This window comes from Thalassophryne amazonica, chromosome 7 (assembly GCF_902500255.1).
Source record: "Thalassophryne amazonica chromosome 7, fThaAma1.1, whole genome shotgun sequence".
Taxonomy (NCBI): Eukaryota; Metazoa; Chordata; class Actinopteri; order Batrachoidiformes; family Batrachoididae; genus Thalassophryne; species Thalassophryne amazonica.
Genome location: NC_047109.1, coordinates 4,336,689 through 4,361,333, shown reverse-complemented (window position 1 = coordinate 4,361,333; position 24,645 = coordinate 4,336,689). Strand labels below are relative to the sequence as shown.

Here is a 24,645-nt window from a genome sequence, read left to right as displayed (position 1 = left end):
AATAAAGCTTAACAGATAAAAACCATTTGTAAAGCCTGAAATCATAGACTTTCGTGCCTCCCTGTTACATGTTTTGTAGCAGACAGACAGCTATGAGAGATAGAGCTCAATCCTCTGCCAGCAGAGGAGAACTGAGTACCAGAGAGAAAGGAAGAGGGGGAAGGAAAAACGTTCATTTATTTTCACACCATACAGACTTGAAGGCGTATCACAGAAGTCATTGCCAGCGAGACAGTTTGGACTAATGGTTAAAATTTTAAACAAACTAATTCCGGACAAGTTATTGGAATTAACGTCACCTCTGTCGTTTTACAAAGTGACAATATCAGTTATATGTTTTAGTTTTAAAGTGATGCACTAATTTTGAAGGTTTTAGCGTTTTACAGACATACATGCCAAAAAGCATTATGGGAAAATTAGTTTCCTGTCATCAGTGGTTGGTCCATCGATTTCTATTTACTAACTAGATGGAGGACCGCTGCGATCCAGTCATTCGCTGACTGTTGCCAAGGTGCCGCCACCTCGATTAGTGTCAGACACCCAAACATAAATATGAGGTCTGTTAGAGAAGTATCCGACCTTTTTATTTTTTTCAAAAACTATATGGATTTGAATCACGTGTGATTGCATCAGCCAAGCTTGAACCTTCGTGCACATGCGTGAGTTTTTTCACGCCTGTCGGTTGCGTCATTCGCCTGTAGGCAGGCTTTGAGTGAGCACTGGTCCACCCCTCTCGTTGGATTTTCATTGTCAGGAAAATGTCCTAACGGCTGGAGCAGTGCTGCATCAAATTTTTCAAGAAACTGTGTGAGACAGCCAGGTGGAAACCATTCGGAAAATTCAGATGGCTTTCGGTGAAAATCCTCTGGGCATCACACAGATTAAGGAGCATTACAACCGGATTAAAGACGGCCCACAGCGGCTGAGGGCGCGCCGCGCTCCGAGCGGCCATCGACAGGCTGAAATGACCAGATCATTTCCAAAGTGAAGGCTGTGTTGATCCGGGACATCGTCTGACTACCAGAGAAATGGCAGAAAAGGTGGACATCAGCCATTTTTCGTCAGATTTCACTGTTACAGGAGATTTTGTAATGAAAGACATGTGGAGGCATTCGCACGTCGGGACGAAGCCGCAACGGCGTTAGGTCTTCCACCATTCAGAAGATTCAGACAGCTTTCGGTGGGTTTTTAGTCGAGTGAGTATCTGAGAAATTGTGGAGCGCTGGGCATGTCACAACATGTCCCGTGAGACTTCCAACACGGACTTGCTTTTGTTCTCCGCCATTGCGGCTTCGTCCCGACGTGCGAATGCCTCCACACGTCTTTCATTACAAAATCTCCTGTAACAGTGAAATCTGACGAAAAATGGCTGATGTCCACCTTTTCTGCCATTTCTCTGGTAGTCACACGATGTCCCGGATCAACACAGCCTTCACTTTGGAAATGATCTGGTCCTTTCAGCCTGTCGATGGCCGCTCGGAGCGCGGCGCGCCCTCAGCCACTGTGGGCCGTCTTTAATCCGGTTGTAATGCTCCTTATTGTGTGTGATGCCCATAGGATTTTCACAGAAAGCCATATGAATTTTCTGAATGGTTTCCACCTGGCTGTCTCATACAATTTCTTGAAAAATTTGATGCAGCGCTGCTCCAGCCTTTTCAGACATTTTCCTGACAACTCAAAGCCTGCCCACAGGCGAATGACACAACCGACAGGCGTGAAAAAAACTCACGCATGTGCACGAAGGTTTAAGCTTGGCTGATGCAATCACACATGATTAAAATCCATATAGTTTTAGAAAAAATAAAAAGGTCCGATACTTTTCTAACAGACCTTGTAGAAATCAATGTGGACATGATCAGTGTTTTCAAGAAAGTTTCAGCATAAATCTGCATTTTCTGTGTTGTTCCTGTGCTGTTACATTTGTTCAGACACTATGTGTCCAAACAAATCCAGAAGAGAATCAGATTGTTTATGTAACAGACTTGAATGAATTTGTTGGTCCCAGTCCAGATAGAAAATAATACCATCAGTTTGTCAAACACACTGTGTGTCTGTCACGACACCAGATACACAAGTCTGATCCTTAAGTCATTTAATTATGAAGTTAAAGATGGGAAATAATCAGGGGTCAAAGTAAGAGCTTCACATGCTCACATCATATTAAAGATATTAATATTAAAGACTGATCTCAGCCCACCTGCAGCGGCGCTTTTACGGCGCTTCTCTGCAAAAATATCAAATAATATGAAACAGCCACGCCGGCCAGGGTGAAAGTCAGATTATTCAATCATTTCTGGACCAAATCTGAAAACACTTCACTGGAATATGGAGCATATCAGAGAGAAATGAATCTCATTGGTGTATATTCTTATATTAGTAGAATATACAAAGTCAAAGCGAGTGTCATGTGACCCACCAAACTGAGAGAAAAACATTTCCATTCTATGAATTAGCTCTGACAGAATATCTCAGGATGGAAAACCTGATGTGAAGAAAAACCCTGAGCTTGACTCTTGAGCATGACTAACTTTTCAGTTAGCGGATTAACAGTTATCAAAGCTAACTTTTTGGTTAGCTGTGCCCACCTCTGCATATTTTACCCTGTAACGTGATAACTTAAGCATGACACATGGTGCAAACTATTGCTTTTTAAAACCCGATTAACTCAACCAATAATTTGCATCCCATTTTACAATATTTGGAGCAACTTTAACTTTTGACCCCTGGACAAACTAAAGCTGACCTTTGTCACCATTCTTGCTGTTTTTACCCCATAACTCCAGAACATTCAGTCACAGATAGTCCAAACTATACCTTTTTGGAATATTTATGTTCAGACACATAATGTGGTGTAGCTTTCAATATGATTGGAACATTTTTTTTTTTTTTTTTTGACCTCTGTGTAAATTCTTCAATTGACCTCTACCTGGCTGGATACTCAATGTTTTCAAAAGACTAATGTGTAAGGAGTGTTTGTATCACCATTTTAAGGATTCCTCTGTAAATAATGTTATCTGCTGCACTATTACACCAGATAAATGTGTGGACGACAACTCTGAGACCAGTGTAAAAAAAAAAAAAAGTGTATTTTTTTGAGTAAATACTTTTCATTGCTAAATGTGAGTTTTTAGGACATTATGTTTCGTTCTGATGTCTAACGGGAAAGCGTGGGGATAAATGAGAGGTGTCTGGATGTGGAATTCTTTCCAATGCCAGAGATTTTTGAAGGTTTTTTGTGAGATGACAGCAAAGAACCAGTCTCACTGAAATAAGCAGTGAAGTTGTGAGGAGGAGTGAGTGTGGGTGTAATACTCCATGACTGAAGAGTGACAAACTGCTTGAATCACCACAAAACGATGGCCGCGCTCTGTGGAAGCCGCCATGTTGGTTTCTCAGTGATCCCATGTTCAAGCTGCATTCTTTGATTGGCCGGTGTCACCAACTGAACGGCCCCACCCCTTAAAATTGGTCCACCTGCGTTCACTGCGCATGCGTCATTTCGGAGCTCAGCAGCTTATCTGAGTCTGACTCTCTGAGTCTGACTCTCTTCACCCAAAGTGATGGATTAATGTGAAACTCAGCAAAATTCTGTGACGCTTTGAAATGACCGACACGCAGTGAACGTATCAGCTAGCAGCTTGTGTAGCTGCAGCGCTCCGACCGCTTCCTCTGTGTTTTATTCTGAAATAATGCTGAATTAATGTGGAAATGATTGTTGTAGAAAAGCTTCAGATATCTGTGGCTGAGACAGATGATAACTGGAGGCAGTTTGAAGCAGAAACGAGGTGATAATCAGTGAACCGCGGCTGATGACGCATGTGTGCAGTGAAGGCAGGGCGGAACAATTTTTACGGGGGACCGTTCGGTCTGCAACACCAGTCACTTATTCCGCTTGCAGCACATTGCATTATGGGTAAACTGCAGGAATTCACAGTCCCCAATAAGCAGATTTGGATTCAGCGCCTCAAAATCCATCAGAATAAGAGTTTAGTTTTGATGCCACAAACCTCTGATATCTTTAGGGGTGGGGTGGGGGGTCCTCTCTCCGCCTGCTCGCTTTAGTGGTTGGTGTGACCTGTGTTTGGTGTGTTGTTTTTCAGCCATCATGTGCCGCGGTCCACAGATGGAGCCCGTCCTCCGCACAGACGACCTCCTCCCTGGTGAGAATGACACGCACCTTCAAAATAAGAGTCTGTCTGAGCCTCTTGTGGACAGTGACTGACATTGCACTGAATGTTTTGTGTCTCAGCCCCTTCATGCTGCGGTGTTCAGACTGCGATTTGACAGCCTGGACCGCCGATCACATGGCTCAACACCTGCTCATGTACCCAGAACACGATGGTGCCATCTGTAGGCCGAGGAGTAAGACACCACAAAACACCCGCTGCAGCCACACCCGCTCACCTTTAGCAGAGCCTCTGCTAATAGATGATCAGGAAATTAAATTTTCTTTGTATTTCAAAATCATAAAATGTCTCACTGGACATCTGAGCGTTTGATTTGCGTTGCCAGGTGTCAGAGCGCCCAAAGCCTCCAGACCTCTGGTTGGGCTTCATCACTTCATCCTTCTGTTAATTTGTTCACTCAGCTTTGATCCTCAGCTTTCATCCTCATTGCTGACCTTTGACCCTCACCAAAGAAGTTGTTCTTCTTTACGTTGATCTCTAAAACCAGGGGTTGGATCCTGACCTCAATCCTGATCGCTGAACTAATCGGCTAATCCAGAAAAGCTGATATCAGTCACACGGCTCGAAACATGAAGTGTGTTCAGAACGAGGCAGACGGATCGATACCTGACAGGTGTTGATCCGTCCGTGGGCCGCGGTCACAGCTGATGAGAGATTTAGCAGCTCATGAAGAAAATGAATTACACCCAGCTTGAGAACAGTAATTTTCACTCAAAGTATTGTATAGTAGAGAAGCTTGAATCTTCGACTGGACTGGGTTGCTTGACGCGAGGACGTTTTGCTTCAAATCGCAGAAGCTTCCTCAGCTAAAATTCTTGCTCTGGTAGTCTGACTTCTGTCTTGACTCTTGTAGAGAAGAATAAACCAGAAGTCACAAAAGCTGGAGTTTTAAACCTAACCAGACATCTCCTACAGAGAGGCCGACTACCTATAGGCCAGTGACTAAACAATAGCTCTAATTAGCACCTATTGTGCTCTAGTTAGCACCCTCCTAATGACAGGGCAGCTGTCCCTCCTAATGATGGGACGGACCCCCTCTTGATGGCTCCCTTGACGACTCTGCTGATGACATGAATGACTCATTACCATGAACAAAAGAGTGAAACTGCTTTGACCAAACAGGGGACAAAGCGTGTCTCAGACCCCCTCCCCGGTTAAGGCTGGGTTTCAAACGTTTCACAAAGAATGCCTCCTTGACCCCTCTCTCAAACCATTTCTTCTCTCTGGCTAATATTTTAACTTCCTTGTCCTCAAACGTGTGGTTAGTGTCTTTAAGGTGGAGATGAATTGCAGACTGAGGTCCACTGGCGCCCTCTCTGCGGTGCTGGTATAGTCTTTTGTGTAATGGTTGCTTAGTCTCACCTATGTAGTGTTCGTTACAGTTTTCCTGACATCTGATATGATACACTACATTGCTCTGTTTGTAACTAGAGATCATGTCCTTAGGGTGAACTAATTTCTGTCTCAAGGTGTTAACCGGTTTAAAGTAACTGGGATTTTGTGCTGTCTGAAGATCCTCTGTAGTTTTTCCCCTACTCCTGTTAAATAAGGGAGAGACACTCCTCTTCTTCTTGTCTCCGTCTCCTGTCTGTCTGGTCTCTTTGTTCTCTGGGACTTCTGCACTTTGTCGCTACAAAGTCACTTTGGATCATACGTAAACTGCAGCTTATTACATTTTATCGATATTGATACCATTATCGATTCCGCCTATCAACCCGATTCCTTATTGATTCCCTTATCCACGTTTCACCTGGCTGTGGCAGATAGATGGGTATTTTATGGATGTGGGAATGTACTGGTTGTCTGTCTGGGTGGTTTCCACCCAGGACCCGTGGTGGTTCTGTAGTCTTGTGGATATGGCACAGCACCAGCAACGTGCTCTGACTTGACAAAAGAGGAAAAATCTGTTTTTATCTCTCCTTGTTCAGTTGCGTTCTGTGACTGTGTCAGGGTGTTATTCTGGTAGCGTGTCCTGGTGCACGTCTAATGCCTGGTTCACACGACAAGATCCAATCCTCCCCTTCCCACAATCTTGTGTGGTGCGTTCAGTGCGCTCTGATCTGCTCGGAATGACATTGAGAGCGCTCGGACTGCAAATTGGGAATATTCAACGTGTTGGATTGTCTTTGCCTGATGTCCCAGGGTGTGTGGTGTCCCCCGACCACACACGAGCACACAGCCTGCTGAATGTGACGTGCAGCCAATCGGAAAGTGAGGTGACGGACACACGGAGCGGACTCCAACATCAAAACAGCTGTTACAGCACAGCAGAGCGTCCAGTGGTGGCGCTGTCTTCACTCCTTTAAACAACGTCTTTTCTTATTCTTTTGGATCATTTTTTTCTCTGTTAGAAATAGTCCACAAACTATCTCTGTTGCTTCCACCTCAGCCACCATGTTTGTTTACGCTGAAGTCACGTTTAATCTCGAGAGATTTTGCAAGATTTCCCGTCTGACCCTGTGTGGTGTGTTGTCCTCATCGTGTGGCTGCACACCGCACACACTGTGCCACCAGACTGTTAGCTCTGATTTTTTTTATCTCCGTGTGTGTGGTCTGTCAGGTACTAGAAACCTACAGACAACTTTAAAATCTTGCTGTGTGAACCAGGCTCAACACACCACGGAACTGCTTTTCATATTTTTATCCATCCATCCATTTTCTTCCACTTTATCCGGAGTCAGGTCGCGGGGGCAGCAGCTCAAGCAAAGCCACCCAGACCTCCCGATCCACACACACCTCCCCCAGCTCCTCCGGGGGAACCCCAAGGCGTTCCCAAGCCAGCCGAGAGATGTAGTCCCTCCAGCGTTCATATTTTTAATCAACTTGAAATGGTTCAAAACCACCTGCCGGGTAGCTCTGGACCCCATGTTCCACCCTGTACGCTGTGTTACCCTGGGACATGGAATCCATGGTTCTGTGTCCCACAGGTGAAGACCGACCACGGAGCCTTTTCATGTTGTTTGCCAGCTGAGATAAGACACTCCCATTTGTGGAGACTTTAACCAGGACTTGTTGGCTGTGGTTTGGTGTTTAATTGGTGTTTAATTGGTGCTGGGTTCCTCTGATTGTGCCCTTCTCTTTGTTGTTTTATGACACTTAAGGTGCTTTGAGTAGAACGTGCTGTGCAAATAAAGTCATTGTACTGGCTCATGGCCACTTTAACTCCCCGCTGCTGATAACAGGTTGGTAACTTATTAAACTTCAGCATTTCACTGGTTAGAGAATAACCTCCTCCAGCTAATCCAGAGCTCTTCTTTCTTCAGTGAACTGGCTCACCTACTTCCTGGGGTATCTGGTTTTAGTCCTGAAGGATAAACCGGCTCACCTACTTCCTGGGGTATCTGGTTTTAGTCCTGAAGGATAAACCGGCTCACCTGCTTCTTGGGGTATCTGGTTTTAGTCCTGAAGGATAAACCAGCTCACCTGCTTCCTGGTGTATCTGGTTTTAGTCCTGAAGGATAAACCAGCTCACCTGCTTCCTGGGATATCTGCTTTTAGTCCTGAAGGATAAACCGGCACGCCTGCTTCCTGGGGTATCTGGTTTTAGTCCTGAAGACTTCCACTCTGTTTAGTAAATTTGAAAGTGCTTCACTTGGTGTTTCAGTTTAATCAGACACACAAGATCAGACATTTGATTTGATTTTCCTCTCCTGTGGAACCAGCTCCCAATTCAGATCAGGGAGACAGACACCCTCTCTACTTTTAAGATTAGGCTTAAAACTTTCCTTTTTGCTAAAGCTTATAGTTAGGGCTGGATCAGGTGACCCTGAACCATCCCTTAGTTATGCTGCTATAGACGTAGACTGCTGGGGGGTTCCCATGATGCACTGTTTCTTTCTCTTTTGCTCTGTATGCACCACTCTGCATTTAATCATTAGTGATTGATCTCTGCTCCCCTCCACAGCATGTCTTTTTCCTGGTTCTCTCCCTCAGCCCCAACCAGTCCCAGCAGAAGACTGCCCCTCCCTGAGCCTGGTTCTGCTGGAGGTTTCTTCCTGTTAAAAAGGAGTTTTTCCTTCCCACTGTAGCCAAGTGCTTGCTCACAGGGGGTCGTTTTGACCGTTGGGGTTTTACATAATTATTGTATGGCCTTGCCTTACAATATAAAGCGCCTTGGGGCAACTGTGTGTTGTGATTTGGCGCTATATAAAAAAGATTGATTGATTGATTGATTGATGGTTATTTGGCAGCGTGTAAAGAGATAAACTGCGTGATGACAGCGCTGATGTCCAGGGTTATCCGGGGTTAGTCGTGAATAGACTGGAACAAACCACAGAAGCCTTCAAATATTAAATGCATTATTTTGCACTCATCAGTCGTTTCTAAAAAGTGTTCATTATTTTTTATTTTATTTTAGTTTTTTTGCTGTCGGCTGCTCGTGGTTGTTCGTGGTCGACATAGCGGCTACAGTTCAGGTCTGTGTTGGGTTTTACTCTGGACGCTCTGCACAGGTCTGGTCATAACCAACAGCCTCCCAGCTGGGTACTGATCAGAACCCACTCTGCTCCAGCCAAAGTTCTGATGGGCTCAGAGCGACGCGGCCATGGGCTTTGGAGAGGTTTCAAACACCAAACTGTCACATGTCCAAAGGTACACGTCTGTATCCTGGAGAGCTTTTCTTTACAGTTGTTGTTTTTGATCGTTTTTCTTTTTGACACTTTTGAACAGACCCATTTGCTTTTAAAACGAGGACGTGCTGACGGTCCGCCTCGGGTTGGGACGGTTTTAATGATGGCCTTCCTGCTGCAGGAACACTCATGTTTTGACTTTTTCACGGCCTCTCCTCAGTTTTTTCCAGTGCACATGATCCGTTTTCATCATTCTGGGATGTTTACTGACATGTTCCATATTTCCATAAATCCAGAGCCAGCAGTACTGGGTCATGTTGAAGTGGACTCTGTATCCCGTCACGTCTTCAGACTGTGTTTGTAAATTAAACTTGAGGCAGCCTCACCGGCGCCGTCTCCAGCTCTTGGCCAGCCGCTGGGAGTTTTTCTGTTTCCTGCTTCCTGCCAAAGTCAATAACGGCGGCCAAAGGCTGCTCGTGGTCCTTCAGGCCAAGGAGGAGTGGGAGCAACGGAGGAACTGATAAACTGTTTACACATTCACTCGTGATCACAAATTCATGACGTGGGCTCCGATGTCCGTGATTCACTTTGTGACGCGCGTGCTGGTGAAGCCGTGACAGCACGGTGGTGTTCTCAGTGCCGCGCGCGTCCGTGACCAAGATAACTCAAAAACAGCCGGACCCATTTCCTTCAAACACTTAGACGTCTGTCTCCAGGTGATTAGAGTTTGGAGGAGTTTGGTCAAAGGTTTTTTGTATATGTGAACAAAGTCTGGAGAGATGATCCAATGCGTATATTGATCAGCAAAATGTTTGTGATTGATAGGTATGAGTAACAAGTGCTACGTGGTTGGAAACACCGTCTTGGACAGATGGACGTTTAGACGGCGGGCGTGTGGAGCGTCCAGGGTGAGCAGGATGTCCGTGTTTTGGGTCCAGTGCTGTAAGATGGTGCCTGTGAGCGGGCGTGCCCCCGCGTCCTCACTGGTTAGACGTGACGTGTTTGTGAGGTGTTTATGTCATTGGGGAGAATTTCAGAGTTTCTTCAGTGTAACAACAAATCTCTTGGCTGCTCCCTGTAGGGGGCGCCACAGCAGATCACCTGTCTCAGTCTCACCTTGTCCTCTGTGTCTTCCTCTGTCTCACCAACCATCTGAATGTCCTCCCTCAGCACATCCAGAAACCTCCTCTTTGTCCTCCCTCTGCAACAAATGAATCACTAATTAAACACGAGTCCTGATTCAGGCACACCATGTAGTTTTGCACCTTAAAACAACAAAAAAAATGTGCATGAAGGAAAATAATTTTGCTGCAACATCTTCAAGGTGACAATCTGTATTATAATAGCCAAGTGGCCTCTGTGTGTGTGTGTGTGTGTGTGTGTGTGTGTGTGTGTGTGTGTGTGTGTGTGTGTGTGTGTGTGTGTGTGTGTGTGTGTGTGTGTGTGTGTGTGTGTGTGTGTGTGTGTGTGTGTGTGTGTGTGTGTGTGTGTGTGTGTGTGTGTGTGTGTGCGTAGCTTCGATCACAGAGAAACTGGGGTCAGCTGACATTTTCTGTTTGGCGTGCTCGTGTATTTTGGGTCAAGGATGAACATTGCCAAAATGGAACGTGACAGGACTAATAATTTTGGAGAAACTACACATATTCGCCAATAACACTGAATAGTGGAACACAATGTTTCTCGCATGGAGTTTTTCGATGGATTTTGGGTCATTTGAACCTGAATCTGGTGTTAGTTTTTGCCAATCACATCAGGTTTTTAACATATGGAAACATATTTCTCGTATCTGCTGTCTCTCACACCTCTTCAGCATCATAAAACAATATTACGGCTCTTCTTCACATTTCGTGAACCTGGTTTAAAAACGATGCTTTTGAAGCTGCTTTTGTGCGATTAGTGGCGTCAAACTCATGAGTGAATGTGCAACTTTTATGCGAATCATCAATACAGGACAGGCAGACTGCAAAAAAACGTGATGTGACAGAAGAAATCTGAGCTCAGATTCAGAACCACAAAATGACCTGAAATCAGTTCTCAAAGTCCCTGCAAAAATAATAAAAGGATTTTCTTTTATCAAGACAGATCAGATCTAGGCTTCATCTCAGACGTACCTTCTGGCAATTTGCAGCTGAACTTTCAGGTCTTCTTTTTAAGAAAATCCTCCTCTGCTCCACTTCATCATGAAGATGTATAACTGGAGATACAAAATACGAGGTCTGTCCATAAAGTCAGAGGACAAGTTGGGACATGCCATGTCGGCTTTCAGTGCTTACCAGTCGAGTGAGTATAAAAGAAATTGTGGAGAGCTGGGCATGTCCAGACTTGTCCTCTGACACGCCGAAACGGAGGCGTTCTTTGTCTCGCTCGAACAGCGAATCGGTCGTGACGCACAAAGCCTCCGCGCGGGTTTCCACGACAAAATCTCTTGTTAAAAGTGAAATCTGCCGGAAAGTACACACGAAGGTCCCAGCTCCACACAGCCAACCGTTTAGAAATAATCCGGTGGTTCGTGCCTGTCGTCGCGGCTCGGGAGCACGGCGCGCCGAGCGCCATTGTGGGCCGTCCTTAAAGCGGTAGTAACAGTCCTTATTCTCTGTGAAGCCCGTAAAATTTTCACCGAAAGCCAGATAAATTTTTCGAATGGTTTCCAGCTGCCAGTCTCTAACAGTTTCTGAAAACATTCTGATGGAAAAAAAGTACAAATCATTCCGCCATTTCCAGACAATGAAAATCCGACGAGGGGGCGGGACCACTCCTTCCACAAGGCGTGCTCACAGGCGAATGACGTCACCGACAGGCGTGGAAAAAGTCACGCATGCGCACGAGGGTTCAAGCTTGTCTGACGTGAAAACATATGAATCAAATCCATATAGTTTAAAAAATAAAAATAAAAAGGTACGATACTTTATGGACAGACCTCGTACAAAACTTGGACTGTGCACAATTTCTCCATTCACAGCCACAGAAGCCTGGAACTTCTCCTGGGTTGTCTGCAGTGTTGCCAGAGTTACTTTGAAAAAGTAATCCAAGATTACTCCTTGAAAAAGTAATTTGGTTACTTTTCTGATTACTCAGTTGTAAAAGTAACTAAGTTAGATTACTAGTTACTTTTTTAGTTACTTTCCCCAGCTGCCGACAACAACCCTCTGCCACCTCAACATGACAATGATACCTGTTTTGCCAAAACTCACTTTATAGTCACCCTTTCTTGACTTCAATGAAAATAAATACTTGTTTTATAAAAAGTAAAATAAAGACCTCTTTCTTGACCTCATTTAACTGTTGACAGCACTGTAACAGTAAAACTTGCAATTTCTAACCTACATTGTTTATAAATGTAACTATTAAATTCTTTCTAACATTTAAATTTTCTCTAAACATTTTACTTGTCAAAATTATTATATTATTATAAGTAGTATTAGTAGTTGTAGTAAAAAAAGGCTTCAAAACTGGACCTTTAATCTAGGGGTGTTGCCCCATGCCCCCATCCCATCTGGATTCGCCCCTGCTTTGGCGTTTGAGCACAAAGAATGGATAACATTTATTTATGCAGAAAACATGACCAGATTTACAGGTAAGAAATTTTTATTGCATTTTCACATCATGTGGTCCTCAGAAAGAGAGTTTAGGTGCATTTGAGTGGAAAATAGTGTTAGTTGTTGACGCGTGGCGGAGGATCAGCTGTTTTTAACGAGCAGATACGGAGCAGCTCAGCTCAGAATTCTAAATAAAGGAGAAAAAAAAGAATAAAAATGTCTTTGTAAAGCTCAGTGCAGGTGTGCTGATCACCGCGCTGTAAGAGGTGAGGACGAGTCGTAACTGCTACAGAAAACCGTGGATGAAAATCTCACAGCTCGCGTAAAGAGGGCAGTGCAGTCGAACCCCGACCTCCTGCCCACGGACCAAGTTTAATGCTGCTATCGACCCACAATGCAAAAATAATAGTAATGCACAGTGACTTAGATAGATAGATAAATAAACTTTATTGATCTCACAGAGGAGAAATTCATGTTACTTCAGCTTTTAAGACAACACGCAAGGTGGGTGCAAGTAGAGGAAAATGTTCATCAAACAGCGTGTGCAAGGATAAGCAATAATAATAATACTTGGTGACATTAGCGCAGCGATTTTTAAATGAGTTATTATTGCACGTGATTTGTGGACATATTCTTGCATGTGGTTATTTCACAGTGTTATTGTACAGTCTGACAGCAGCAGGGAGGAACGACCTGCAGTATCGTTCCTTCTTGCACTGAGGGTGCCTCAGTCTGTCAGTGAAGAAGCTGCTCAGCTCCACTACAGTCCAGTGCAGAGGGTGAGAGGAGTTGTCCATGATGGATTTGAACTTGGTTAAAACTCTCGTCTCAGCCACCTCCTCCAGAGACTCCAGAGGACAGCCCAGGACAGAGCTGGACTTCCTGACCAGCTTGTTCAGTCTCTTTCTCTCCCGCTCTGTGCTGCCTGGGGCCCTGGTGGGATCCCATCAGGTCCTGCTGCTTTCCTCTGCTTCAGCTGCAGGAGCTGGCCTCTCACCTCGGTTTGAGTTACAGTGAGGGGGGAGGGGGCAGCTGAGGTGTGAGTTGAGGTGAGCTGGTGCTGAATACAGTCGCGGGTGGGGAGAGACGAGGTCCGGGGTGCAGTGGAGGTGACCAGGGGGTAGAAGGTGGTGGCTCAGAGGGACTGGAGGGCTGGCTGCTGGAGACATGTGGGGGGCTGGGAGCAGGTGGGGGGGCAGGTGTGGAGGAGCCAAAACGGTTAAAGTAACTGTTTAGCTCCTCTGCGAACCGAGAATCTCCATCTGCAGTCCTGCTGGCACCCTGCCCAAATCTGGAGGTGGTCTTGAGGCATCTCCACACGTCTCTGACGTTGTTCCGGGCCAGCTGCTCCTCCATCTTCCCTCCATACACCTTCTTGGCTGCCCGGATCTTCCACTGGAGCTCCTGTTGGACTCTACGCTGCTCCTCTCTGTCTCCCGAGTTGAAAGCCTTCTTCTTCTGGTTCATCAGGACCTTCAGCTCGGGGGTCACCTAGGGGTGGTTGTTGGGAAAGCACCGTACCCTCCGGGTGGGCACAGTGCTCTCCACACAGTAGTTCACGTAGTCAGTAACACACTGGGTCAGGCCGTTGATGTCTCCACCAAGAGTTTTGAAACATGCTCCAGTCTGTGGTTCTGAAACAGTCCCTCAGCCTCTCAGTGGCCTCTTCAGTCCAGAGTTTCACTGACCTTTTGTGTATTGGTTCTTTTCTCACCCTGGGTGTGTATTGGGGGAGCAGATAGACAAGATTGTGATCAGAGCGTCCCAGCGGGGGGAGGGGGGTGTAGGTGTAAGCGTCCTCCACATTAGCGCAAAAAAGGTCTAGTATTCCGTTGTCCCTGGTTTTACACGTGACGTACTGGGTGAACGTGGGGAGGGTGATGGAGAGGGAGGCGTGGTTAAAGTCCCCGGTGATGAGGAAGAGCGCGCATGGGTGTTGCGTCAGCAGCCGCATGACTGTACTGTGGATCTGCTCACAGGCAGCGTTGGCGTCTGCAGAGGGAGGAATATACGCGCAGAGCGTAATCACACTTCCAAACTCCCGTGGGAGATAGTACAGCCTCATGCTCACCGCGAGTAGCTCCACGTCTGAGGAGCAGATCTGATCTTTGATGTGAATATGAACTGTGTTGCACCATCTCTCACTCACATAAATGGTGAGCCCCCCCCTCTTTTTTCCGCTCTCCGCCAGCGTCCTGTCCGCGCAGATGAATGTGAAGCCGTCCATGTTGATTAAAGAGTCCGGTACATGTTCATCCAACCACGTCTCCGTGAAACACATGAGACCGCAGCCTTTATACAGCCTCTGGAAACGGGTTAGCGCTGATAGCTCCTCGGACTTGTTGCAGAGAGATCTTACATTCCTCATGACCACAGACAGAATATAAGTCCTTCTCCTCTTTGTCCGTCCACCCCTGCAGCCCCTACGTTTCTTCCGAATGTCTGCAGGTACGTTCGGGTGCTCAGCACAGCGGGGACCCGGCCCACTGTACATAGAGTCTCTTAGTCCAAGCAGCTGATCCCGACTATAAACAATGGGACGTCCAGAACTGGAAACAAAGGGATTTCCCCGCGCTGCCTCGAAAAGTTCAGAGAGCATGTGCAGACGTACACAGGGTACCGCCTACTGCAAATAAAAACAAATAAGCACCATTAAAAAGTATTAAAAATAGCGAAAGTAGGAAAAGAGGAAGTAGAGCTGCTGCTTCAACAGCACCATCTTGAAAAAAAAAAGTAACTTGGAGAAGTAAGTTTAATCTGATTACTGATTTGGAAAGATTAATGTGTTAGATTACTCATTACTAAAAAAAAGTGGTTAGATTAGAGTAACACGTTACCGGCATCACTGGTTGTCTTGGTGGCTTTCCTCACTCTTCTCCTTCTTGCTCAGTCACTCAGTTTTTGTGAACTGTCTACTCCACACAGATTTACCGCAGAGTGTCATACTGTTTGTATTTCTTCATAACTGACGTAAATAAAGTCCAAGACACATTCAGTGACTTGGAAATGTTCATGTATCCATCCCCTGACTTGTCTGAAGAAAACTGGCAATTAAACTGATTATTATTTACAGGTTTTATACCAAAGCGTTCCATTACTTATGTAACCCATCATCTTGGTTTTTATATTTTTTATTGATAATTTATATCAAATTGTAGAGATTTGCTTTGAGTTTGAGTTTAAGAAAGATCATTTTCGATTTTTTGTTGTTTTTATTTTTTTGTATTTGAAATGGCATAAACGAATTGACATACCAAGGGGCTGAATACTGTTGGACTGAACTTTGTATCTCCTCTACAATGATCAACCATTGGTCTTGTCTTGGTTGGTGGTTTATGTTTTTTAATAATCATCTTCTGATTTCAATGTTTTCTTGATTATGTCATGACCCCCCTTTGATAGTCATTCCCACTGGGCCTGGCCTGAGGTTGAGATTGATCGATGTGTAAGTCGATGTGTTTCCAGATGATACCTGATGCTTTGGAGGGCACCAACATATACTACATCTCATTTGTACAGCATAATAATATTCTCTGAAGTTAGAGCTAGTCCACCGTACGGGTGCAACTAAACACCGCCAGGAGCCGGTGGGAGGCCTAATTCCTTTTAACTATGTATGAATAACGCAGAAATTCTTATGGAAGTCACCATTCTCCATATACAGTTTGAAATGTCCCTTATTACTGCTGTAAACTACTTTTTGAATCCCAGATGGGGCTTCACTCCTCGTTTCCCATTAATGCTCCTCTTAATCAGCTTAGAATATGGAGCAGACTCATTGACGGAGTCAAAGGCCTTCGTAAAGTCTACAGAGCACCTCTAGAACAGTTTCCCCTTAAATCAAACATCTGCCACAGTGCCTCAATAAACAATTACACGTCTTTGTGTCTGCTTCTCTCGTCATCCAGGATACCTTTCTGTTGCAGCCTGACAGCAGAAATTTCCTCAGCAGGAAAGTCAAGCGACCTTTTAATGTTGTCTTCAGCCGTGGGGGCTTTCTTTGGTCCCATGTAGCCAGTCAGCTAAAGATGTTAGTGTGAGCTAACCCTAGGGCTGAAACGATTAATCGAGTAACTCGAATAATTCGATTACAAAAAAATGTTCGAGGCAAATTCTGTGCCTCGAAGCTTCGTTTAACATTGTAGTACATATGCCAGGCCTGTGTGTGGCGCTGCAACGTCTGCAGAAAAAAAAACCCCAGAAGACTGGAGCATAACAGCTAATCAAATTAGCAACGATAGCTACCGCTTTCTAACGTGACACATAGAGTAAAATACTGCCTTTTAAAAAAAGATGGTCCACTCTGATCATCTGAAATAGACTTACTGTGCATTTAAAGCGAAGCAGTGTGTTTGTCTAGTTTTAAAAACACACGGGACTATTGACCCGGCGGCCGGCTGCCGTCTGTCTCTGCCCAGTGTGAGGGTCTCTCAGACCGGGCGAGTCACAGCTCCGTCCCCGGCTACACTGACAAACAGCAGAAGTCCACTCTTTCTTCTGTTTCCCTCAGACTCACACTGAGTGTTTGACTTTTTAATTTTTGCTTTTTGGGCAACACACAACACTTCACAAGCACAGTAACTTAAATAAAATAATAAAAAAAAACTGACTGTGAGGCTGCATGTTCAACCTCCATCTGAAATGCATCTGCTGAATTGCAGAGAAAGAGGGATTAAAAAATACATCACGCAGGGACCCAGTAAATCAACCTTTATTAAAAACAAACAAAACAAAACTTAAAAATGGTTAAATTTTACAAGTTGGAGAAAACAAAACAGAAAGCCACATCCCATCGCCATTTCAGCAAAATGCCAACACTTTGGCACAGGGACATTGTGTCATTGCTTAGGGAGAGCCCTGGACTATTGATGTTTAAAAACGCAGAAGTACTTTTTATCTGATTACTCGATTAATCGCCAGAATAATCGATAGAATACTCGATTACTAAAATAATCGATAGCTGCAGCCCCAGGTAACCCTTTCCTCCCGTCACTGACCTTTCCACAAAACCACGCTGCTTTCAATCTTACTGCATCAAAGTGCCTCCACTGTACAGTTCCATCAGAAAAAAGCAGAAAAAGAGCATATTCCAATGTTTTATGCCGTAGTCCAGCAACAAATTTGAGAGAGAGAGAGAGAGAGGAAAGTAAGTATTTGAACACCCTGCGGTTTTGCAAGTTCTCCCACTTAGAAATCATGGAGGGGTCTGAAATTTTCATCTTAGGTGCATGTCCACTGTGAGAGACATAATCTAAAAAAAAAAAATCCAGAAATCACAATGTATGATTTTTTTTTTAAATAATTTATTTGTATGTTACTGCTGCAAATAAGTATTTGACCACCTAGAAAAACAGAACTTAACAACTGGTACAGAAACATTTGTCTGCCATTAGAGGTCAAACGTTTCCTGTAGTTCTTCACCAGGTTTTCACACACTGCAGCAGGGATTTTGGTCCACTCCTCCATACAGATCTTCTCTAGATCTTTCAGGTTTGGAGTTTCAGCTCTCTCCAAAGATTTTCTATTGAGTTCAGGTCTGGAGACTGGCCAGGCCACTCCAGGACCTTGAAATGCTTCTTACGGAGCCCCTCCTTAGTTGCCCTGGCTGTGGGTTTGGGGTCACTGTCATGCTGGAAGACCCAGCCATGACCCATCTTCAATGCTCTTACTGAGGGAAGGAGGTTGTTTGCCAAAATCTCACAATACATGACCCCATCCATCCTCCCTTCAATACGGTGCAGTCGTCCTGTCCCCTTTGCAGAAGAGCACACCCAGAGTATGATGTTTCCACCCCCATGCTTCACGGTTGGGATGGTTTTCTTGGGGTTGTTCTCATCCTCTAAGTGGAGTTGATTCCAAAAAGCTCTATTCTGGTCTCATCTGACCACATGACCTTCTCCCATGCCTCCTCTGGATCATCCAGATGGTCACTGGTGAACTTCAAATGGGCCTGGACATGTGCTGGCTTGAGCAGGGGGACCTTGCTGCCCTGCAGGATTTTAAACCATGACAGCATCATGTGTTACTAATGTAATCTTTGTGACTGTGGTCCCAGCTCTCTTCAGGTCATTGACCAGGTCCTCCTGTGTAGTTCTGAGCTTTCTCAGAATCATCCTTACCCCACAAAGTGAGATCTTGCATGTAATCCCAGACTGAGGGAGATTGACAGTCATCTTGTGTTTCTTCCACTTTCTAATAAATAATCATAACAGTTGTTGTCTTCTACCAAGCTGCTGGCCTGTTGTCCTGTAGTCCATGAATAAAAACAGCACCGAGACAAGTTAATAAATAAATAGTACAAAAACAGTATATAAAGTGCAACAAGTGACAGGAGTCAAGGCACCTGACACTATGTTTAGGCATTTATAGCCCCCGTCTGCTGCCCCTGGCTGATGTGGCTGCATTATACAGCCTGATGGCCTGAGGGACAAAAGAATTCTTCAGTCTGTCAGTAGATTTTTTGAGGGAGAGGAATCTGGAACTGAAGGCGCTCCCCATCTTGGATGTCACAGAGTTCAGGGGGTGGCTCTGATTGGACAGGACTGCCCTGATCTTGGAGAGTGTTCTCCGCTCCAGCACCTTCTCCAGAGTCCAGACATACTCCCACCACAGAGCCTGCTTTTTTAATGAGCCGATTCAGCCTCAGAATGTCCTTCTTCCTTGCACCGCCCCCCAACACACAATGGCGTAGAAAAGAACACTGGACATGGTGGACTGATAGAACATGTACAGTAACTTGGAGCAGACCCTGAATGAAGCCAGCCTCCTAAGAAAGTACATTCTACTCTGTCCCTTCTTATAGACAGCATCCATATTAGCTGCCCAGCTCAGCCTGTTATCCAGCTGCAGCCCAAGGTACCTATAGGTGGTAACCACCTCCACCTCGGATCCGTCAATTACGATGGGCTGCAGAGAGGGTGGCGCCCGCCTGACATCAAGCACCACTTCCTTTATTTTGGTGGTGTTGAGCAGGAGCGTGTTATGCTGGCACCATCCCACAAAGTCCTTCACCACACTGCTATACTCCCCCTCTTCACCCCCCCAATACAGACTTCAGACAACTTTATTGATCCCATAAAAGGGCAATTACGTTTACACTCCAATTACCTCAGACAAGATACAGCAATTAATCCACAATTATTACTTGTTTACCGTAATAATGGCACACATCAAAATTAAAGACAACACATATACATTTGACATTGTTTATGTGCACTAAACTTGAAACAGTCCGTCATCCGAATTGAGGTAAAGTGGGTGAAGGCCGCTGCAACTGGAGTCGTGCCGCCGTTAGCTTGGGGGGAATGGGGACCTGCCTCAGCTTCAAAACCGCGCAGCCCCGGAGGGGGGAGGGGTGGCGTGAGCGGTGGCCAGGATGGGGTAAAGTGATGGGGGAGCAGGAAGGGAGGTAAAGGGAAAAAAATATGGAGCATGCTTCAGTCCATGTGTAAGTCTGTCAGTTTATTGTCTTTGTGGGTTGAGATAAGAAGGAGCCGAATAATCTCACCAGAGCCTGAAGACATTCCTCTGGAGGTAAACATTGGGCAATTTGTCCGTGAGGCTAGATAAGCCTGGAGTGTTGTGGTTGAGCAGTGAAAAACACTTTTAACAGTTCCACTTGAACAACCAAATCCCAATTATTCACCGGCCTCCAAAACCTTCAGCTTCAACTGCAAGGCGCGCATCAGTTCCAAGGTGTCATCCAATTTGCATCTGAGTTTAAGAGTCATCACAGTCTGAGAATGCACTGCCTTGCCAACCTCGTTAATCATGACGGACAAGCGCCAATTTTCTTGCCAATTTTCCAGTAGATCAGGGCAGCACATAAGCCAAAAAGTGCAAGCCCTGCTACCATGAGACCAAAAATGAATAAATCCTCGACATCCTCAACGGAGCAAGGCGCCAAGCATGCAACACGCCAAGACCCCCAGGAGTCGAGGACATAGCCCGCAGGATACGTTCCATCTGGGCAGGTAGGATCCCCCAGTCCTGACCTTCTTGTAGAAAAAAATTATGTCAATAGCGTTCAGAGACCAGCTGATCAATTCCATGGTTAATCCAATAGTAGTCCAATAGATCCAGAATCCAATATAATTTGAGGAATTCACAGTCTGGTGAAGTAGGGACTTGAAGGTTAAAGGCAGAGAACGGAGATAAGGGAAAGTGGAGGAGATGCGACCGCCCTCTTCGGAGTCCCAAGCAGACCATGCCACAATTGCGGTGTCATCTGAGAACTTCTGCATGTGACATGTATCGGAGTTGTAGTGAAAGTCCATAGTGTAGAGGGTGAAGAGGAGGGGTGAAATCACCGTGCCCTGAGGTACTCCAGTACTGCAGGTCAATGTAGAGAAACTACACCCCCCCACACTTACAAACTGTGGCCGGTTGGTCAAATAATCCAAAATCCAGAGCACAAGGTGGGGGTCCACAGCCATGATGTTAAGTTTCTCCTGGAGAAGGCTGGGATGTATTGTATTAAAAGCACTGGAGAAGTCAAAGAAAAGCATCCTTACAATACATCCCCCCACATCCAGGTATGTCAGGGCGCAGTGCAGGAGGTAGAGGACAGCATCTTCAACACCCACCCTCTCCTGGTAGGCCACCTCACTGCCTGCACTTGGGGTCGCACAAGCTGCAGAACCAGTCGCTCCAGTGTTTTTATCATGTGGGATGTGAGCACGACCGGCCTGTAGTCACTCAGCTCCCGAGGCCAAGACTTCTTCGGAACTGGAATAATGCAGGATGTTTTCCACAATGAGGGGACACTCTCCAGCTGCAGACTCAAACTGAAGACCTGCTGTAGAGGGTCACCCAGCTCTGGAGTGTGATTGATTGAGTGTGTGAACAGGTGTCTTTTATACAGGTAACTAGTTCAAACAGGTGCAATTAATACAGGTAAAGAGTGCAGATTAAGAGGGCTTCTTAAAGAAAAATTAACAGGTCTGTGTGAGCCAGAATTCTTACTGGTTGGTAGGTGTTCAAATACTTATTTGCAGCAGTAACATACAAATAAATTATTAAAAAATCATACATTGTGATTTCTGGATATTTTATTTTATTTTTTTTTTTTATTGTGTCTCTCACAGTGGACATGCACCTAAGATGAAAATTTCAGACCCCCCCACGATTTCTAAGTGGGAGAACTTGCAAAATCGCATGGTATGCAATGGCTTATTGCATGTCTTATTTTCCTCACTGTATATATATATATATATATATATATATATATATATATGAAGTTTGTTTATCCTATTTGTCCAACGTGTCCCATGAACCGCCTCCACCAGACACTCAGTAATCATAATGAGACCATAGTGAAATAAACAGCCTCACTGGACCGTATTGTGTAAGTCCCCCATCGTGTCTATTCAGAGTGAATGTTGTCAGTCTACCTTTTGATTTCTTGTCACAGGTGGTTCATTTCTTGTCTCAAGCTTTCATTGTCCCCTTTAAGGTATGTTTTAACCCCTTTATTGCATTAATTATGTCTCCGGGTTTGGAGGGGTTACTATGGTTGTTTCGGGAGAGCAGGTTCACCGTGCGTCCAGAAGTCCCCTGGTTTGACTTTTTTGTTTGTTTTGTTTTGTTTTTTGTACACTGAAAACAATTTGTTTCCAGCATTGACTCGTAAGGTATAAAATCCTTAAACCAGCTCGTACAGGGGGACGTCCACGTCTCAGCAGGTGGATGTGCCAGCTTTTGGTCTGGTTGGCCTACTGTGGCTCTTGCAAAATATTCTGCAGATGAGATGTTAAAGTGAGACTTTAGCCACACTTGAATAATCCTTTTTTTAAATGTTCATACAATGAATAGACATTAACTAAAAGCACCTATTAACAGTTCTTCTTGTTTTTTTTATTTCAGCTTACACAGAACCTGACATCCAGTTCTGTGATGACGATGATCTGTGTCCTTCAAAGGGACAGGACTCACAGCAGGACATGGATATAACCGATCTGTCCTGGAGATCAGCAGAGTGTTGGAAAAGACCGGTGGAAAGTGCCCCAGTCACCATTTCCTCATTCACACAGAGCTGTGGACCTCAACATCAGCTCTCCAGGAACAGCGACGCCATCGACTTCTTTACTCTTCTCTTCCCATCAGTGCTCATGGAGCTGATCACCAATGAGACAAATGCTCATGCTAAGACCTGCCAGTATCTGGATGGCAGCCAACCAGACTGGGTTCCTGTTACCATCCATGAAATCAAAGGTTTCATTGGGCTGGTTATCTTAATGGGGATCCAGAACCTACCTGATCTGTCCCACTACTGGTCTTGGAGTCACTATGACAATAGCTATACCTTCTACCGTGCCATGAGCTACAAGCGCTTCAAGCAGATTGCTGCTAACATCCGCATGGGAAGCTTCACCACAGATGAGTATCGTTGTAGCAGTACCTCCAGGGACTCACTGCACATATTCAGGCCCATGTTGGACATTCTGGGCAGAGCCATGTGGGATGTGTACCGGCCAAATAGTTGCCTGACCATAGACAGAGCTCTGCTGCCCAGTCTGGACGATAACAGTGACCACGTCAGAGGGAAGCCAAAGACCCAGCCTCAAGTGTGGCTTCTTTGTGACTCAAAGTCTGGATATTGCCATCATTTCTTCATCCAGGTGGGGGAAAAAGCTGGGGAGGACCCAGGATTTCTTGTGGTGCCACAGCTAATGAAGGATTTGCAGGACAAACACCATCAGCTCTATCTGGCCAGCTCACTTGCTTCTGTGCCACTCATGCAGAAGCTTTTGGACAAGGGCATCTATACCTCATGCTCATTCCCTCAGTCCAGCTCCATTGTACCCAGAGAGCTGTGGGACAGTGGAGCGCTTGAGAAACCTGGAGACTTCCTCCAGTGGCAGTTCGGTCCCCTGCTGGTCACTCGCTGGAGGGACACCAAAGAGATGGGCTGCTTGTCGACTAACGCAGCATCAGGGGAACCGGACACAGTCTGGAGGAGGTCACAAACCAAAGTGGGTGGCCTGGATCCTATCCAGCGGCCCATGGCGTTCCGCCTCCTGCAGGAGAACATGCGAGGTGTCGACATTTGTAAGCAGCTGCTGGCCTGCAATCCGCTGGGAGGAATTGCCCATGATAGACACTGGCGCAGCCTCTTCTGGTTTCTAGTTAACCTGAGCATCGTCAATGCCTTTATTGTGCTGCGGGAGAGCCGCAAAGAAAACCCACCCGCCTGGGTGCAAGACGGCCTTTTCACACAGGTCAACTTTCGTAAGCGACTGGGCAATCAGCTGGCCAAGTGTGCCCAGAAGTACTTGGAGACCATGGAAATGGCTAGCTCTCGTGGCATGAGGCGTGAGGTGACCGAGCTTCCTGTGAAACAACGACACAGGCTCATTAAGGTCAGCGGCATAGCCAAGAGATGCAAGAACTGCATCCCAAAAAATATTCGCAGTGAGACTGTGTATGGCTGTTCCGTCTGTAAAGCCAACCTGTGTAAAGACCCCGCCTGCTTCTGGGAGTTTCACGGCCTGTCACCAATCAACAAAGGTCAGTTCATTTCAGAGTTCTGAGGCCATATATTCAGGATTAAAGGAGTTAATCTGTAGTGTTACTGATCCTCCACTGCTGCGTTTGTGACCACACTCTAAACATGTGGCATTAAATTAAATTAAAAATTAAATTAACTAATTTAAAATTAAATTAAAATTTTTTGGTAGTATCCTTCTAATTGGTAAATAAAACTAATATTTACAGTTATTTTCAAAATTAGCATTTTCTATTAATTATTGCACTAAACATATTAAAAATAAATGGCCACTAGAGGCGCTACATTGACCGGTAGTGTGATGTGCGCGTGTAGGGTCATGTGTTTATATCCATCTGGAAGCCATCAGCTCTGCACATCTGTCACTTCTTACACAGATGCCACACAGAGTAATTAAACATTTTTTAGATTTTATTTTTGTGCTGGGGGATCATGGGATGTATTTTCATCGTTGGAAGAGACGACTGATGGCCGTGATAACGGCTGACGTCACTTGCAGCTGTGACTCTTCAACATTTAAAATTAGTTCATTTTCTTGTTGTGGAACAAAAATGTGAGAAGATGCCTGAGGAGTGGTGCTGGGAATTGTGCTGGTTCCTATTTTCAAGAACAACGGTGATGTGCAGAGATGCAGTAACTACAGAGGCATAAAGCTGATCAGCCACAGCATGAAGTTATAGGAAAGAGTAGAGAAGCTACGCTTAGAAAAAAGGTGAGCAGCAATATGGTTTCATGTTGTGAAAGAGCACTACAGATGCAATGTTTGCTCTGAGAATACTGATGAAGAAGTATAGAGAAGAACAGGAGGAGTTACATCGTGTGTTTGTGGATTTAGAGAAAGTTTATGA

General features: G+C 45.3%; 1 protein-coding gene across 1 annotated transcript in view; it reads left to right on the top strand.

Annotated features, from left to right (window-relative positions):
- The window catches only part of pogzb (pogo transposable element derived with ZNF domain b), a 130,893-nt gene that overhangs the window by 96,370 nt on the left and 9,878 nt on the right, over positions 1-24,645 (top strand). The window contains exons 18-20 of the mRNA XM_034173485.1: positions 4,101-4,160; positions 4,250-4,362; positions 22,156-23,799. Coding sequence (XP_034029376.1) covers positions 4,101-4,160; positions 4,250-4,362; positions 22,156-23,799 — 1,817 coding nt within the window. The remainder of the gene's footprint in view (positions 1-4,100; positions 4,161-4,249; positions 4,363-22,155; positions 23,800-24,645) is intronic.